The 17,229-nt window shown below is 41.5% G+C and overlaps 1 protein-coding gene and 2 long non-coding RNA genes across 29 annotated transcripts in view; all 3 read left to right on the top strand.

Moving 5' to 3' along the window:
- The window catches only part of LOC118377052 (uncharacterized), a 49,473-nt gene that overhangs the window by 18,073 nt on the left and 14,171 nt on the right, over window positions 1–17,229 (top strand). For 16 of the 27 annotated variants that reach the window (XM_052470257.1, XM_052470245.1, XM_052470252.1 and 13 more), the window contains 2 exons: window positions 6,720–7,061; window positions 16,100–16,270. In XM_052470257.1, coding sequence (XP_052326217.1) covers window positions 6,720–7,061; window positions 16,100–16,270 — 513 coding nt within the window. Of the gene's footprint in view, window positions 1–6,672; window positions 7,062–16,052; window positions 16,271–16,392; window positions 16,440–17,229 lie in introns of all 27 variants that reach the window. The other 11 variants (XM_052470251.1, XM_052470236.1, XM_052470244.1 and 8 more) reach the window with 10 other exon arrangements.
- LOC127909347 (uncharacterized) lies at window positions 7,122–7,494 on the top strand. Its single transcript, XR_008070886.1, has 2 exons — window positions 7,122–7,264; window positions 7,427–7,494. It is a non-coding gene; the product is annotated as an uncharacterized LOC127909347 (long non-coding RNA).
- On the top strand, window positions 14,683–15,283 carry LOC127909346 (uncharacterized). The gene is made up of 3 exons (XR_008070885.1): window positions 14,683–14,865; window positions 14,979–15,037; window positions 15,129–15,283. It is a non-coding gene; the product is annotated as an uncharacterized LOC127909346 (long non-coding RNA).

Consider the following 17,229-nt stretch of genomic DNA (forward strand, 5'->3'; position numbering starts at 1 on the left):
AACAGATTAGTGTGTATATCAACTACATCCTCCGTCCATGGAGCACTATGTCTATGTCTCCCATGGGATGTAATGTTTTCAGGCCCCCTGGATACAGAACCCAACAGCTGTTCAGCAGTAACATCAACAATGGTCAGTGGAATTATCAAACTGGTCAGAGCACACGTACCTTGCCAGTCTCCTCTAAGAATGGGTCTCAGTATTCTTTTGGGTCCACATATCCACCACACATCAGCCAGACCACTAGTTTGGTTTAGGCCTGCAACTGGCCAAGTGGCATTGATGGTCATGTTACTACTGCAATCAGCTTCAGGCAATCTCCCATAGTCCATGCCACTACCTGTACCTGTGATGCAACTGTAATTGCCTTTCTTTTCAGGGTCTTATACCTCATATAAGACAGCCACAAATTGTCCCTACCATCAAAACCAGTCTCAGTGCCTAATTGATCAATAGCTGAATCGTCTCTAACGTTAATTACCTGAATGGGATTTGACACAGTGGTGGTGGGTGGTAGGCTCGGTCCAGGGGTGGTAGAGGAGTGTGTCTGGCTCTGGTTCGTCTGGGACCTCTGTGGTTTTGGCAGTACCTTAATAGAAAACACACCCATCGTGTCTGTCCCGGTCCTTTGTAGTCCGAGGGTGTAAGTGCCTGCATCAGAGAGCTTAATGGTTTTGATGGTTAGTAGGATTTCATCATCTTTACAGAGTTCAACAGTGCTCCCAGGTTTCCCCCATATCATGGAAAACCTATCCACCTTTGTGGGATCCCCTATGCTACAAGGATACCCTCTTCTCCAATCCCAGAACTGTCCCAAGTTGGCTATCATGCAATCCCCATACGGACACCCTCCCCCATTTGATACCTGGCTCTGCCCAGGTAACAACCTTACCTACTCTAAATAATGACTTAGGTAAGATTAGTATTATCCTTATGTTCTGACATTATCATGTAGGAGCGCCCCTTTCATTCTCCACATGTCCAATTCTTCCTTTTGTCTCCACTCGGTAACTGTTATCTACACATTCTGTTATCTTTGCTCGTCCTGGCTCCCTTCTAAAACTTCTCCTCTCTGCTCTCCAACCTTCAAGGTCTCTGCAGTGCGGGGGATTGACCTTCTGTCTGCCTTTTCCCCCTATCTGTCTTTAGCTCTTTTTCTCATGTTTCCAAATTTTAACTAAATGTCTCACTGTTTGGCTTTATCTAAACTCATGGATTTTTTTAGAAAAACATGTCTCTGATGGCAATTTCTAAAGTCCTTATATAGGTTAATTAAACTCCACTATAATTAATTTACCTTAAAAAAATACATAAAAAATGAATAAATATATATAATAAAAAAATATATATATATTTTTTAAAGTATTACCTATGACCACAAATTCCTTATTCAAATGGCACCCCCTGGCGCTGATCAGACCACTTGGGCGAGCCATGAAAGCAGGTCAAAGGTTACACCATCCCCTTACATGTGTTCTATTCCATATTCGACATATTAAAGAACCCTTTATCTTATTATAAAAAAAAAATGTTTAATCAAAACTCTGAAAATAAAACTCCTAATATTCCATATGTGAGTGTACCCCTTTAAGATATCTTGTCTCTGGGAACATGGAAATCCCCTTAAACCCAAAACGTTTGCTACAAACAAAACCTAACAATTATAATAATACCCTCAAATAATTTGTTTTAAATGTCCTCAATGTTTCATGTAACTCATTCAGTTCTTTAAAGGATTGTCTCCCAAAATGCTTTATACCCTGCCAATAAACTCAAACAATTGTGATAAACGTGCACTGTCCATTTAACATAAAATAAACTCAGCCTGCAATCCACTTTGCGGGCTTTTCATTGTTCCCCATAATGAAAACAGATTCTAATGTTAGTATACCTTAACCTCCTGTTTAACTTCAAATGGTGTTATCTGAACAATCAAACCAAAATCAATAACCGGGAATTATTGTAAAACGATATTCAGCTACTTTTAAAAAATATATATATATTTGGAACTTTTTTTCCCTGTAAAGTGACTCAAAGCTATAATGCACGCAATTTCCCTCTAAATGACACAACCAATTTTCTCTGTCATAATTTGAGGAACGTTATTGTGTAGTCAACGTAATTACGCAGTTTGACCTTCCAACTTCCTCGACCCCAAAATGTAAACGTACCATGTACTTCGCTAAATTCATAAGAACATTTCGATGGGCACAAATCTATCGTAATTGTCTCTTCATTATTATTTAGAATTCATCAGATTTAGATAACTGTCTCATCCCATGACCCAGCACCTTTAAAAAAAAAAATAAATACGACTCCATTCCCAATAGGCTTTTCCAGTGATCATTTGGGAAACACAATGTATTACATAGAAATTCCCTCCCCATTATCTCGAACAAATTAGTCTCTCAATTCAACCTAAACAAACTATCAAAACGTTCAGTCATATCTTGAACAAATACTAATAACCGTATCAATCCGGGCAAAACCCATAAATATTTGAATTACAATCAGAATGAATTTTTGTCTATCGATGTCAAGGCTGAGACACGAACCCCAGTCCCCCGCATCGAAGGCAAAAACATTACCCCAACACCATTCAAATGATTGAGTTTCCCTGCCAATAACCATACGATTATAATTGTCTATACTAGCAAACTCCAGCACCGAGACAATTCCCAGAAAACATTACAATTCAAAGGCCCAAGCTTTTCCCCAGCAAGGATTCTCCTTATTCTCCGTTTTAGCGTCTCCAATATCAAACCAGGCTCCCTGTCGGCTGGGAGCCCGTTGGGCGCGGCAATGCTGCCTTCTTCTGTCCACACCCTGTATAGCTTTTCTCCCCGCTTCTACCACCATTTATTTCTAGGATGTATGTAAACAGGATTCTTTATACTGTGATAGACATAGTTCCAACCCGTCTGTTGGCCTATCACAGTAGAGGCTGGGCGTGGTTTAAACTTGCTCAGCCTATTGCAGGCGCTCAGGCGGGTCCCCGCCTCTTAGCGCTTCTGTTGATAGATGTAACTGTTGCTGTGAAGAACATCCATGCGCTCATGCTCGATACTGTTATCTCGCACCTGGCTCCTGTTATCTAACAAAAGGCCGTTTGTTCTCGCAACAACCCGTTCTGAATGTGCCCCCCTCAACTCCTTGAACAGTTCCTGTCTTCATGCTACTCTGTATTTTTCCATCATGAGAAAGGCCCATGGCCCTGAAACTGTTAACAATGTTTCAAGTCAGCTATGTTGCATAACACATACATACATCCACACAAGCCAACAGCAGATAATATTCAATCATATATATGGCAATGGACTATAGTGCATAACACAGAAACCTCATATGTCATAATTTGCGCCAGGTTCCATACTGTTGAACATGTTATTACTCCAACTTCGTGAAAGCGACAAACTGACACGTTTTCATTTTCGTCACGTGTGTTTCGTCATGTGACGTGATAATCATAACAGACGTAATCCTAGTGCTGACTGATTAGCCGAAATGTAGGTTATTTTTCGGTTAATTGACAGACATCTGTTCAATTGTTTTTTCTGTGAGCTCAATGTGCATACCAGATCAAGCCCGAACTGTGCGATGTCGTAGGGCGTTTCCAACAGGCCAATATTAAACACAGTTTAGCGCAGAAAACGTAATTAACTACCATGATCATAATCCATTTTGCGTTCTGTTTCTTTCAAGCCTGCTACATTAGGTTAGTGTATGAAAGAGAAGGGGAGAGCAGAGACAGAAGCATGCGTGATCGAGAGGGATAGACAGCAGTTGCTTTGCGAGGTATCTACCTGAAAGTACATGATCTATAGGCCTTATTTACTTTGAAGAACTACGAAAATTGTGATATTGTCAGACAGCATAGGCAGCAGCTCTACAGAGATGATGATTTGGTATTAAATAATACATTAATAAAATAAAGCAAATGTAACATACACAACAACTGAAATATTTTATAAAGTAATGTAATGTGAATAAATGATGGTTAATAAGTGATAAGCAGTCACTACCGTCAAGGGACTTTTATGAATTGTTTTATTCTGTGTTATTACAGCATTCAACCCACATAATGCACTCAGCTAAATGGCATATATTATTATTATTATTATTATTATTATTATTATTATTATTATTATATTATATTATTATTATTATTATTATATTATATATTATTATTATAATGCATAGTGCATTTAATGTGGGCCAATTGTGCGCCGCCCTATGGGTCTCCCAATCACGGCCAGATGTGATACATCCTATTGCACTGAGATGCAGTGCCTTATATATGTATATGATATATAACTATCTATTATGTTAATTTATTTTTGAGTACAGACTAGCTAAAAAAGTGAAAAGAATAATGATCATTTTCTGGTTAAAAAAAAGTGAAGGTCCAAAATCATAAGTTTGCACACCCTATTTTAAATTGCTCCATGGAATAACTTTGCAGCTGTTTCTGATTAATAAACAATGCCATGCTGGTGGGTTGTAACATTCAAATAAAATCCAGAATTTCTGCTGGTGTGGGCATTTAAGTACTACAGCACGCACAGACTAAAAAATGCAATTGCTGCCAGCAAATTTAGGCCCGCTTGCGCTGTGACTTGGGCTGTGTTTAGACAGGCAGCCCAAATCAGATTTTATTTTAATAAACTAATTGGTCTTTTGACCAATCTGATCAGCTCTGAGAAAGATCTGATGTGAAAAGATCCAATGTGATTGGTGGAAAGGCCGACTAGTGGTGGGAAAAAAAAATCTAAATTGGGCTGCTTGTTGAAACACATCCTTACTGCCTTGTGTAGTTGGTATATCAGTTGGGTGTATGTTTGGCTGTGTTTAGACACACAGTCCAATTCTGATTTTTTTTCTTCACTAATTGGTCTTTTGACCATCAGATCAGCTCTGAAAAATAGTTCTGAAAAAGACCAACGAGCGTGGGAAAAAAATCTTAATTGGTTTGCCTGTATGAAAATGCAGTCATCATCACTGTTTGCTTGATTGATCATGTTCAGCTGCATGTCATTGTGATGTCATAACGATAGCCCTCTTGTTTGGATGAATGTTTTAACTCTCTGATTGGGAAGATCTCAATTGCTTACTCTTCGAGTCCTCTCTCCTTGTCTCCTTCTCAAAACCCGTTGGATGAGAAAGCCAGAGGTCCCGCCCCTCTGATCGGCTTCTTCAATGGGTTTTGAGAAGGAGGTGAGGGGAGAGAAGCAATTCTCCCCTTAACTTCTTCCTTCCTCCATCCTTGATTGATTTAAAATCTGTTCTCTCAACAAAGACATAAAGCTGAACGTGATCAATCAATGAGCCAGTGATTGAATGGCAGTTGCAGGTTCAGGCAATAAATATACTCCCAGCTAGTACGGCAACTAAGCAAGGCAGTAAATCACAGTGGGTTTAAGGGTTCAACTTGGCAACTATAGTGGTGGCTTGTCTGTTGGTACTTAGATATGGCTTTTGGAATTAATTTGTGGTAAGAGTCTTTGAACAATGTGTTGTTGATCTACTACATGGGTCCTGCTTGACCTTTTGATGTTGTTAAATTTCACTTGTGTTGCACAGGTACTGAATTGATTTTCTTTACAGGATTGTGTTGCTTTGCTCCATATTCTCAGAACATTTAAGATCTGCTTGTGCTCCACATGGTAAGGCATAAACAATACATTGTGTTTTGTTGAAAACCAGCCTTAAAATTGCAGCGACTCATAATTCCCTTAATCTGTTTAGATGCCCAGAGGTTAAGAGGCTACATGTATTCTGGCTCTTCCCAAGTGGAAGATGAACAGAAACAACCAGGTGATGGCTATCCTCAGGATCCAATCAAACCAACTTTTAGTACTTCAAGATCTGTCCAGAGTGATGCTACTCGTAGAGAGACTGGCCCCAACACCCATAACCGGGAACTATCCCGCAGAGGCTCTGCTTCAAGCTCTATCCAGCTTGCCCCAAGAATGTTAGGCCTCTCTGGCTCTATAGCCAGTAGAATCTCTGTAAGCCACAACAAGCGTCACACCCGTGCCAGTATAACCTCAGGCCAAAGTGTCACCAGCCCTAGTGCAGTGAAGATGGTTTCAAGTTGGGAAGCAAAGGGAATCCAGCCCAAAACTGTCCCATTACAGCCTCGTTCAAGCAACTCTGGATCTGTTCAGAATTTCCTGGGAAGCCATTTATTCAAAGCAACCCCCCAGAATTCTGTGGCACAAAGTGGAATCTACCAGTCCGCAAGGGAAATGGCTTCCACCCCTTACCTTCAAGCTCCCTCACGTGTTTCTTCAGGAACTTCATTTAGACCAGGTCCTCTGAATTTTGGGTCTACTGAAGATGGGAGTGCAACAAATGCGTACAAGCCCAGCTTCTCTCAATATGTCAAGCCATACCAGAGTAGATATGCCTCCGCCAGTAGTGGTTCAACTTCTAGTCAATATGCCCAGAGTATAGATGTTGCCTCCAAAAGCAGCAGTATCCCTATACTTAGCCTGGGGTCTAGCTCCAGTCTCTTTACCCCGAGTTCTACGCCTAGTAAAAACTCTTATGGAACCTACAAGCCTGGCTCTACCCTTGGTGCAACACCACGCCAGAGCATGTTTACCTTTAACCAGGGTGGCAGTGCTTCAATCTACAGCCAGAATGTCCTTGCCGCCAACCAGAAGCCAGGTAGCACTACACTTGCCGACAGCTACCACAGACAAGTCTCTGGTCAGGTGGGGGACTACCAGCCTACTTATGTTGCCAGTAGTGGGCCAATCCCCATCCTCTACAGTTCTAACCAGGGTGGCAGTGCTTCAATCTACAGCCAGAATGTCCTTGCCGCCAACCAGAAGCCAGGTAGCACTACACCTGCCGACAGCAACCACAGACAAGTCTCTGGTCAGGTGGGGGACTACCAGCCTAGTTATGTTGCCAGTAGTGGGCCAATCCCCATCCTCTACAGTTCTAACCAGGGTGGCAGTGCTTCAATCTACAGCCAGAATGTCCTTGCCGCCAACCAGAAGCCAGGTAGCACTACACCTGCCGACAGCAACCACAGACAAGTCTCTGGTCAGGTGGGGGACTACCAGCCTACCAGTTATGTTGTCAGTAGTGGGCCAATCTCCATCCTCTACAGTTCTGTCAATCTCCATCCTCTACAGTTCTGTCAAAGCTGGCAGTTCTTCAACCTATGTCCAGAAACCAAGCACCTCTAAACCTGCCCCCAGGCAAAGCTATCAGCGCAGCTATAATCCCAATGCTGTGAAGTCAAGTTGAGGTGATTGGTGTTTATTTTTATGCTACTTAGCCTGTTAGGTTTACACGGGCAGCTTATTGATCTTTTTGCCACTCTGCTCTTGAAAATTGGGGGGGTTAGTAATCAGAATTGGGCAGCCTGTCTTCATGTTTGCTTGTTAATGATCTACTGTTTATCTTCTAGGTGCTGAGACCATGAAGTGATGCCAGGCGCTGTACTTCAATGGTTTTAATAAATAACGCTGAATCTTATCCAAGTTCAGTCTCACTGTTGTATCCATTAAGTTTTTTTTACTGACATGTCTGCTTGGTCCAGCAGGACTTTTTGAATGCTGGCATTTGTTAAGATGTTGCATGACTGGATCTCTACAATGAGCCTGAAGCTGTGTTGGGCTTAACATTTGATGTGTGATAGGACCAGGCATTGAATCACATGATTCAGAATGCTAGATGTTACATACTCTGAACATTTTCTTGGAACAGCAATTACCTTACCAATCTTAATAGCAATATTATCTATGTGTTCTGACCATGATAAAGCTGCATCCCACATGATACCTTGTAGTTTTGTTTTTTCACTTGCTCTACATGTCTTCTATTCAATAAGGGATCATCAGCAAGCATATCTTCAACCAAATACTATACATTTAGTTTAAGAAAAGTTCAACACAATTTGTTCATATCAACTCATTCAGACACCATTCTTAGGTCACTACTCAGTACATCTGTTAGCTCATTACATTCTGATGCTGCGGTATACATCGTAGAGTCATCAGCATATATTACTACTCTTGCTTTGTTCATTACTGGAGGTAAAGAGAAGTGGGCCTAGGCAGCTTCCTTGAGGAAGATCACAGCGTATATCTTTACTGTTAGCTACCATTAAAGAACACCTTTTGCCTTCTCCTGGATAGATGGCTTTCCATCCAAGAGAGCTGCAGACTTAAACATATTTGAGTTTACCTAGTAACAGTTCGTGATCAACTACATCAAAAGCAGCACTGAAATCTCGCAACACTGCATCGACTAACTTCCTGTCATCCATACTCTTTAACCAATGATCTGTCTTTTGTTCTAAGGCCGTATTCGTAGCATACCCTTTGAATGCATGTTGGAAACCTGTTATCAGACCTTTACATGAGAAATAGTCCTTGATTTGTACAGATACAATGTTTTTCAAATTGACTGGACACAGGCAGGAAGCTTATATGATGACTATTAGGACCAGTGAATGCAGCTTTTTTTATCCTTAGGTAGTGGAATAACCTTGGACTCTTTCCAGACTTCTGGGAACACCCCATACATCAAACACTTATTAAACATTTTAGAGATTAGGGTAGATAGTTGGTTAGCTGTAACTCTAAGCAATTTGGCATGAAGATTATCTGTACCAGGTGAATTGTCATCCGAAAGAGACAACAGCATCCTTTCTACTTCTTCCCTTTCTACTTGGTGAAATTTGAACATGCATTGCCTGATACAATCTTTTATAAGGGTATATGACATGGAGCCATCAGTTGGAATCATAGCATTCCTCAACTTGTCCACTTTGCCTGTAAAATATTCATTAAAGTAATTTGCGATGTCTGGTTTTGTAATAAACATACCCTCTGATTCAACAAAAGAGACAGACATGTTTCCTCAAAGCATGATTCAGTATCAGCATCTCCAACTGGAGCATCAAGCAAAGGCATCATGCTTGAAGCCTTCACATCTGTAACAGACTTCTTAAAACACGGTATGATGCAAGCAGCACAACACATCAATAATAAAAATACAAGAATTAGGGTCAGAAATCCAGTAACCGCCATACCAGTGTACTTACCAAACCAGGCTCCTCCACCCCTGCCATGGTCCTCATCTCAGCAGATATATATACTACCATGTCTATTCTGTCTGGCAACCCTAGATGTGGCCTCCAGCTGTTCAGACATACCAGTGAGTGCATCACAGGAGTAATTCACAGAACGCTGTTGATTATAGTAGGGGCGGCAGGGTAGCCTAGTGGTTAGAGCGTTGGACTAGTACGAGCTGACAAGGTACAAATCTGTCGTTCTGCCCCTGAACAGGCAGTTAACCCACTGTTCCTAGGCCGTCATTGAAAATAAGAATTTGTTCTTAACTGACTTGAATGGTTAAATTAAGGTAAAATAAAAAAAATAGTAGATATAATTAATCCATGCAGTCTGTCTTGCATCCACTATGGCTGGACCTATAATAGGTAGTAAGTGCCAGAGTCCGTCATTCCTACCCAATGCCTGAAATTCATGAGGAACCCCAACAGGCAACCCCAACAGATTAGTGTGTATATCAACTACATCCTCCGTCCATGGAGCACTATGTCTATGTCTCCCATGGGATGTAATGTTTTCAGGCCCCCTGGATACAGAACCCAACAGCTGTTCAGCAGTAACATCAACAATGGTCAGTGGAATTATCAAACTGGTCAGAGCACACGTACCTTGCCAGTCTCCTCTAAGAATGGGTCTCAGTATTCTTTTGGGTCCACATATCCACCACACATCAGCCAGACCACTAGTTTGGTTTAGGCCTGCAACTGGCCAAGTGGCATTGATGGTCATGTTACTACTGCAATCAGCTTCAGGCAATCTCCCATAGTCCATGCCACTACCTGTACCTGTGATGCAACTGTAATTGCCTTTCTTTTCAGGGTCTTATACCTCATATAAGACAGCCACAAATTGTCCCTACCATCAAAACCAGTCTCAGTGCCTAATTGATCAATAGCTGAATCGTCTCTAACGTTAATTACCTGAATGGGATTTGACACAGTGGTGGTGGGTGGTAGGCTCGGTCCAGGGGTGGTAGAGGAGTGTGTCTGGCTCTGGTTCGTCTGGGACCTCTGTGGTTTTGGCAGTACCTTAATAGAAAACACACCCATCGTGTCTGTCCCGGTCCTTTGTAGTCCGAGGGTGTAAGTGCCTGCATCAGAGAGCTTAATGGTTTTGATGGTTAGTAGGATTTCATCACCTTTACAGAGTTCAACAGTGCTCCCAGGTTTCCCCCATATCATGGAAAACCTATCCACCTTTGTGGGATCCCCTATGCTACAAGGATACCCTCTTCTCCAATCCCAGAACTGTCCCAAGTTGGCTATCATGCAATCCCCATACGGACACCCTCCCCCATTTGATACCTGGCTCTGCCCAGGTAACAACCTTACCTACTCTAAATAATGACTTAGGTAAGATTAGTATTATCCTTATGTTCTGACATTATCATGTAGGAGCGCCCCTTTCATTCTCCACATGTCCAATTCTTCCTTTTGTCTCCACTCGGTAACTGTTATCTACACATTCTGTTATCTTTGCTCGTCCTGGCTCCCTTCTAAAACTTCTCCTCTCTGCTCTCCAACCTTCAAGGTCTCTGCAGTGCGGGGGATTGACCTTCTGTCTGCCTTTTCCCCCTATCTGTCTGTAGCTCTTTTCTCATGTTTCCAAATTTTAACTAAATGTCTCACTGTTTGGCTTTATCTAAACTCATGGATTTTTAGAAAAACATGTCTCTGATGGCAATTTCTAAAGTCCTTATATAGGTTAATTAAACTCCACTATAATTAATTTACCTTAAAAAAATACATAAAAAATGAATAAATATATATAATAAAAAAATATATATATATATTTTTTAAAGTATTACCTATGACCACAAATTCCTTATTCAAATGGCACCCCCTGGCGCTGATCAGACCACTTGGGCGAGCCATGAAAGCAGGTCAAAGGTTACACCATCCCCTTACATGTGTTCCATTCCATATTCGACATATTAAAGAACCCTTTATCTTATTTTATTTTTTTATTGTTTAATCAAAACTCAGAAAATAAAACTCCTAATATTCCATATGTGAGTGTACCCCTTTAAGATATCTTGTCTCTGGGAACATGGAAATCCCCTTAAACCCAAAACGTTTGCTACAAACAAAACCTAACAATTATAATAATACCCTCAAATAATTTGTTTTAAATGTCCTCAATGTTTCATGTAACTCATTCAGTTCTTTAAAGGATTGTCTCCCCAAAATGCTTTATACCCTGCCAATAAACTCAAACAATTGTGATAAACGTGCACTGTCCATTTAACATAAAATAAACTCAGCCTGCAATCCACTTTGCGGGCTTTTCATTGTTGCCCATAATGAAAACAGATTCTAATGTTAGTATACCTTAACCTCCTGTTTAACTTCAAATGGTGTTATCTGAACAATCAAACCAAAATCAATAACCGGGAATTATTGTAAAACGATATTCAGCTACTTTTAAAAATATATATATATTTGGAACTTTTTTTTCCCTGTAAAGTGACTCAAAGCTATAATGCACGCAATTTCCCTCTAAATGACACAACCAATTTTCTCTGTCATAATTTGAGGAACGTTATTGTGTAGTCAACGTAATTACGCAGTTTGACCTTCCAACTTCCTCGACCCCAAAATGTAAACGTACCATGTACTTCGCTAAATTCATAAGAACATTTCGATGGGCACAAATCTATCGTAATTGTCTCTTCATTATTATTTAGAATTCATCAGATTTAGATAACTGTCTCATCCCATGACCCAGCACCTTTAAAAAAAAAAATAAATACGACTCCATTCCCAATAGGCTTTTCCAGTGATCATTTGGGAAACACAATGTATTACATAGAAATTCCCTCCCCATTATCTCGAACAAATTAGTCTCTCAATTCAACCTAAACAAACTATCAAAACGTTCAGTCATATCTTGAACAAATACTAATAACCGTATCAATCCGGGCAAAACCCATAAATATTTTAATTACAATCAGAATGAATTTTTGTCTATCGATGTCAAGGCTGAGACACGAACCCCAGTCCCCCGCATCGAAGGCAAAAACATTACCCCAACACCATTCAAATGATTGAGTTTCCCTGCCAATAACCATACGATTATAATTGTCTATACTAGCAAACTCCGGCACCGAGACAATTCCCAGAAAACATTACAATTCAAAGGCCCAAGCTTTTCCCCAGCGAGGATTCTCCTTATTCTCCGTTTTAGCGTCTCCAATATCAAACCAGGCTCCCTGTCGGCTGGGAGCCCGTTGGGCGCGGCAATGCTGCCTTCTTCTGTCCACACCCTGTATAGCTTTTCTCCCCGCTTCTACCACCATTTATTTCTAGGATGTATGTAAACAGGATTCTTTATACTGTGATAGACATAGTTCCAACCCGTCTGTTGGCCTATCACAGTAGAGGCTGGGCGTGGTTTAAACTTGCTCAGCCTATTGCAGGCGCTCAGGCGGGTCCCCGCCTCTTAGCGCTTCTGTTGATAGATGTAACTGTTGCTGTGAAGAACATCCATGCGCTCATGCTCGATACTGTTATCTCGCACCTGGCTCCTGTTATCTAACAAAAGGCCGTTTGTTCTCGCAACAACCCGCTCTGAATGTGCCCCCCTCAACTCCTTGAACAGTTCCTGTCTTCATGCTACTCTGTATTTTTCCATCATGAGAAAGGCCCATGGCCCTGAAACTGTTAACAATGTTTCAAGTCAGCTATGTTGCATAACACATACATACATCCACACAAGCCAACAGCAGATAATATTCAATCATATATATGGCAATGGACTATAGTGCATAACACAGAAACCTCATATAATGTCATAATTTGCGCCAGATTCCATACTGTTGAACATGTTATTACTCCAACTTCGTGAAAGCAACAAACTGACACGTTTTCATTTTCGTCACGTGTGTTTCGTCATGTGACGTGATAATCATAACAGACGTAATCCTAGTGCTGACTGATTAGCCGAAATGTAGGTTATTTTTCGGTTAATTGACAGACATCTGTTCAATTGTTTTTTCTGTGAGCTCAATGTGCATACCAGATCAAGCCCGAACTGTGCGATGTCGTAGGGCGTTTCCAACAGGCCAAAATTAAACACAGTTTAGCGCAGAAAAAGTAATTAACTACCATGATCATAATCCATTTTGCGCCTACTTGTCGGTTCTGTTTCTTTCAAGCCTGCTACATTAGGTTAGTGTATGAAAGAGAAGGGGAGAGCAGAGACAGAAGCATGCGTGATCGAGAGGGATAGACAGCAGTTGCTTTGCGAGGTATCTACCTGAAAGTACATGATCTATAGGCCTTATTTACTTTGAAGAACTACGAAAATTGTGATATTGTCAGACAGCATAGGCAGCAGCTCTACAGAGATGATGATTTGGTATTAAATAATACATTAATACAATAAAGCAAATGTAACATACACAACAACTGAAATATTTTATAAAGTAATGTTATGTGAATAAATGATGGTTAATAAGTGATAAGCAGTCACTACCGTCAAGGGACTTTTATGAATTGTTTTATTCTGTGTTATTACAGCATTCAACCCACATAATGCATAGTGCATTTAATGTGGGCCAATTGTGCGCCGCCCTATGGGTCTCCCAATCACGGCCAGATGTGATACATCCTATTGCACTGAGATGCAGTGTTAATTTATTTTTTTGAGTACCTAGCTAAAAAGTGAAAAGAATAATTATAGGTCCAAAATCATAAGTTTGCACACCCTATTTTAAATTGCTCCATGGAATAACTTTGCAGCTGTTTCTGATTAATAAACAATGCCATGCTGGTGGGTTGTAACATTCAAATAAAATCCAGAATTTCTGCTGGTGTGGGCATTTAAGTACTACAGCACGCACAGACTAAAAAATGCAATTGCTGCCAGCAAATTTAGGCCCGCTTGCGCTGTGACTTGGGCTGTGTTTAGACAGGCAGCCCAAATCAGATTTTATTTTAATAAACTAATTGGTCTTTTGACCAATCTGATCAGCTCTGAGAAAGATCTGATGTGAAAAGATCCAATGTGATTGGTGTAAAGGCCGACTAGTGGTGGGAAAAAAAATCTAAATTGGGCTGCTTGTTGAAACACATCCTTACTGCCTTGTGTAGTTGGTATATCAGTTGGGTGTATGTTTGGCTGTGTTTAGACACACAGTCCAATTCTGATTTTTTTTCTTCACTAATTGGTCTTTTGACCATCAGATCAGCTCTGAAAAATAGTTCTGAAAAAGACCAACGAGCGTGGGAAAAAAATCTTAATTGGTTTGCCTGTATGAAAATGCAGTCGTCATCACTGTTTGCTTGATTGATCATGTTCAGCTGCATGTCATTGTGATGTCATAACGATAGCCCTCTTGTTTGGATGAATTTTTTAACTCTCTGATTGGGAAGATCTCAATTGCTTACTCTTCGAGTCCTCTCTCCTTGTCTCCTTCTCAAAACCCGTTGGATGAGAAAGCCAGAGGTCCCGCCCCTCTGATCGGCTTCTTCAATGGGTTTTGAGAAGGAGGTGAGGGGAGAGAAGCAATTCTCCCCTTAACTTCTTCCTTCCTCCATCCTTGATTGATTTAAAATCTGTTCTCTCAACAAAGACATAAAGCTGAACGTGATCAATCAATGAGCCAGTGATTGAATGGCAGTTGCAGGTTCAGGCAATAAATATACTCCCAGCTAGTACGGCAACTAAGCAAGGCAGTAAATCACAGTGGGTTTAAGGGTTCAACTTGGCAACTATAGTGGTGGCTTGTCTGTTGGTACTTAGATATGGCTTTTGGAATTAATTTGTGGTAAGAGTCTTTGAACAATGTGTTGTTGATCTACTACATGGGTCCTGCTTGACCTTTTGATGTTGTTAAATTTCACTTGTGTTGCACAGGTACTGAACTGATTTTCTTTACAGGATCATGTTGCTTTGCTCCATATTCTCAGAACATTTAAGATCTGCTTGTGCTCCACATGGTAAGGCATAAACAGTACATTGTTTTTTTTTTGTTTTGTTGAAGACCAGCCTTAAAATTGCAGCGACTCATAATTCCCTTAATCTGTTTAGATGCCCAGAGATTAAGAGGCTACATGTATTCTGGCTCTTCCCAAGTGGAAGATGAACAGAAACAACCAGGTGATGGCTATCCTCAGGATCCAATCAAACCAACTTTTAGTACTTCAAGATCTGTCCAGAGTGATGCTACTCGTAGAGAGACTGGCCCCAACACCCATAACCGGAACTATCCCGCAGAGGCTCTGCTTCAAGCTCTATCCAGCTTGCCCCAAGAATGTTAGGCCTCTCTGGCTCTATAGCCAGTAGAATCTCTGTAAGCCACAACAAGCGTCACACCCGTGCCAGTATAACCTCAGGCCAAAGTGTCACCAGCCCTAGTGCAGTGAAGATGGTTTCAAGTTGGGAAGCAAAGGGAATCCAGCCCAAAACTGTCCCATTACAGCCTCGTTCAAGCAACTCTGGATCTGTTCAGAATTTCCTGGGAAGCCATTTATTCAAAGCAACCCCCAGAATTCTGTGGCACAAAGTGGAATCTACCAGTCCGCAAGGGAAATGGCTTCCACCCTTACCTTCAAGCTCCCTCACGTGTTTCTTCAGGAACTTCATTTAGACCAGGTCCTCTGAATTTTGGGTCTACTGAAGATGGGAGTGCAACAAATGCGTACAAGCCCAGCTTCTCTCAATATGTCAAGCCATACCAGAGTAGATATGCCTCCGCCAGTAGTGGTTCAACTTCTAGTCAATATGCCCAGAGTATAGATGTTGCCTCCAAAAGCAGCAGTATCCCTATACTTAGCCTGGGGTCTAGCTCCAGTCTCTTTACCCCGAGTTCTACGCCTAGTAAAAACTCTTATGGAACCTACAAGCCTGGCTCTACCCTTGGTGCAACACCACGCCAGAGCATGTTTACCTTTAACCAGGGTGGCAGTGCTTCAATCTACAGCCAGAATGTCCTTGCCGCCAACCAGAAGCCAGGTAGCACTACACTTGCCGACAGCTACCACAGACAAGTCTCTGGTCAGGTGGGGGACTACCAGCCTAGTTATGTTGCCAGTAGTGGGCCAATCCCCATCCTCTACAGTTCTAACCAGGGTGGCAGTGCTTCAATCTACAGCCAGAATGTCCTTGCCGCCAACCAGAAGCCAGGTAGCACTACACCTGCCGACAGCAACCACAGACAAGTCTCTGGTCAGGTGGGGACTACCAGCCTACTTATGTTGCCAGTAGTGGGCCAATCCCATCCTCTACAGTTCTAACCAGGGTGGCAGTGCTTCAATCTACAGCCAGAATGTCCTTGCCGCCAACCAGAAGCCAGGTAGCACTACACCTGCCGACAGCAACCACAGACAAGTCTCTGGTCAGGTGGGGGACTACCAGCCTAGTTATGTTGCCAGTAGTGGGCCAATCTCCATCCTCTACAGTTCTGACATGGTGGCAGTTTTCAATGCTGGCCATTTGTTAAGATGTTTTAATAAATAACGCCAGAAACTGGAACCAGAAGCCAGGTAGCACTCACCTGCCGACAGCATGACAAGTCCTGGTCAGGTGGGGGACTACCAGCCTACTTATGTGTGTCAGTAGTGGGCTTATCCTCTACAGTTCTGAAAGCTGTGTTCTTCAACCTATGTGTGATAGACCAGGGATTGAATCACATGAGCTTAATCCCAATGCTGTGAAGTCAAGCTGAGGTGATTGTTACATACTCCTGTTAACATTTTGATCTTTTTGCCACTCTGCTCTTGAAAATTGGGGGGTTAGTAATCAGAACAGCCTGTCTTCATGTTTGCTTGTTAATGATCTACTGTTTATCTTCTAGGTGCTGAGACCATGAAGTGATGCCAGGCGCTGTACCATCTTAATAGGTTATCTATGTTCTGACCATGATAAAGCTGCATCCAAGTTCAGTCTCACTGATACCTTGTTTTTTTTTAGTTTTGTTTTTTGAATGCTGGCATTTGTTAAGATGTTGCTTGCTCTACAATGAGCCTGAAGCTGTGTTGGGCTATTCAATAGGACCAGGGAATCATGATTCAGAATGCTAAGTTACATATCTGAACATTTTCTTGGAACAGCAATTACCTTACCATTCTTAATAGCAATATTATCTATGTGTTCTGACCATGATAAAGCTGCATCCCACATGATACCTTGT

This window comes from Oncorhynchus keta, chromosome 19 (genome assembly GCF_023373465.1).
Source record: "Oncorhynchus keta strain PuntledgeMale-10-30-2019 chromosome 19, Oket_V2, whole genome shotgun sequence".
NCBI classification, from domain to species: Eukaryota; Metazoa; Chordata; class Actinopteri; order Salmoniformes; family Salmonidae; genus Oncorhynchus; species Oncorhynchus keta.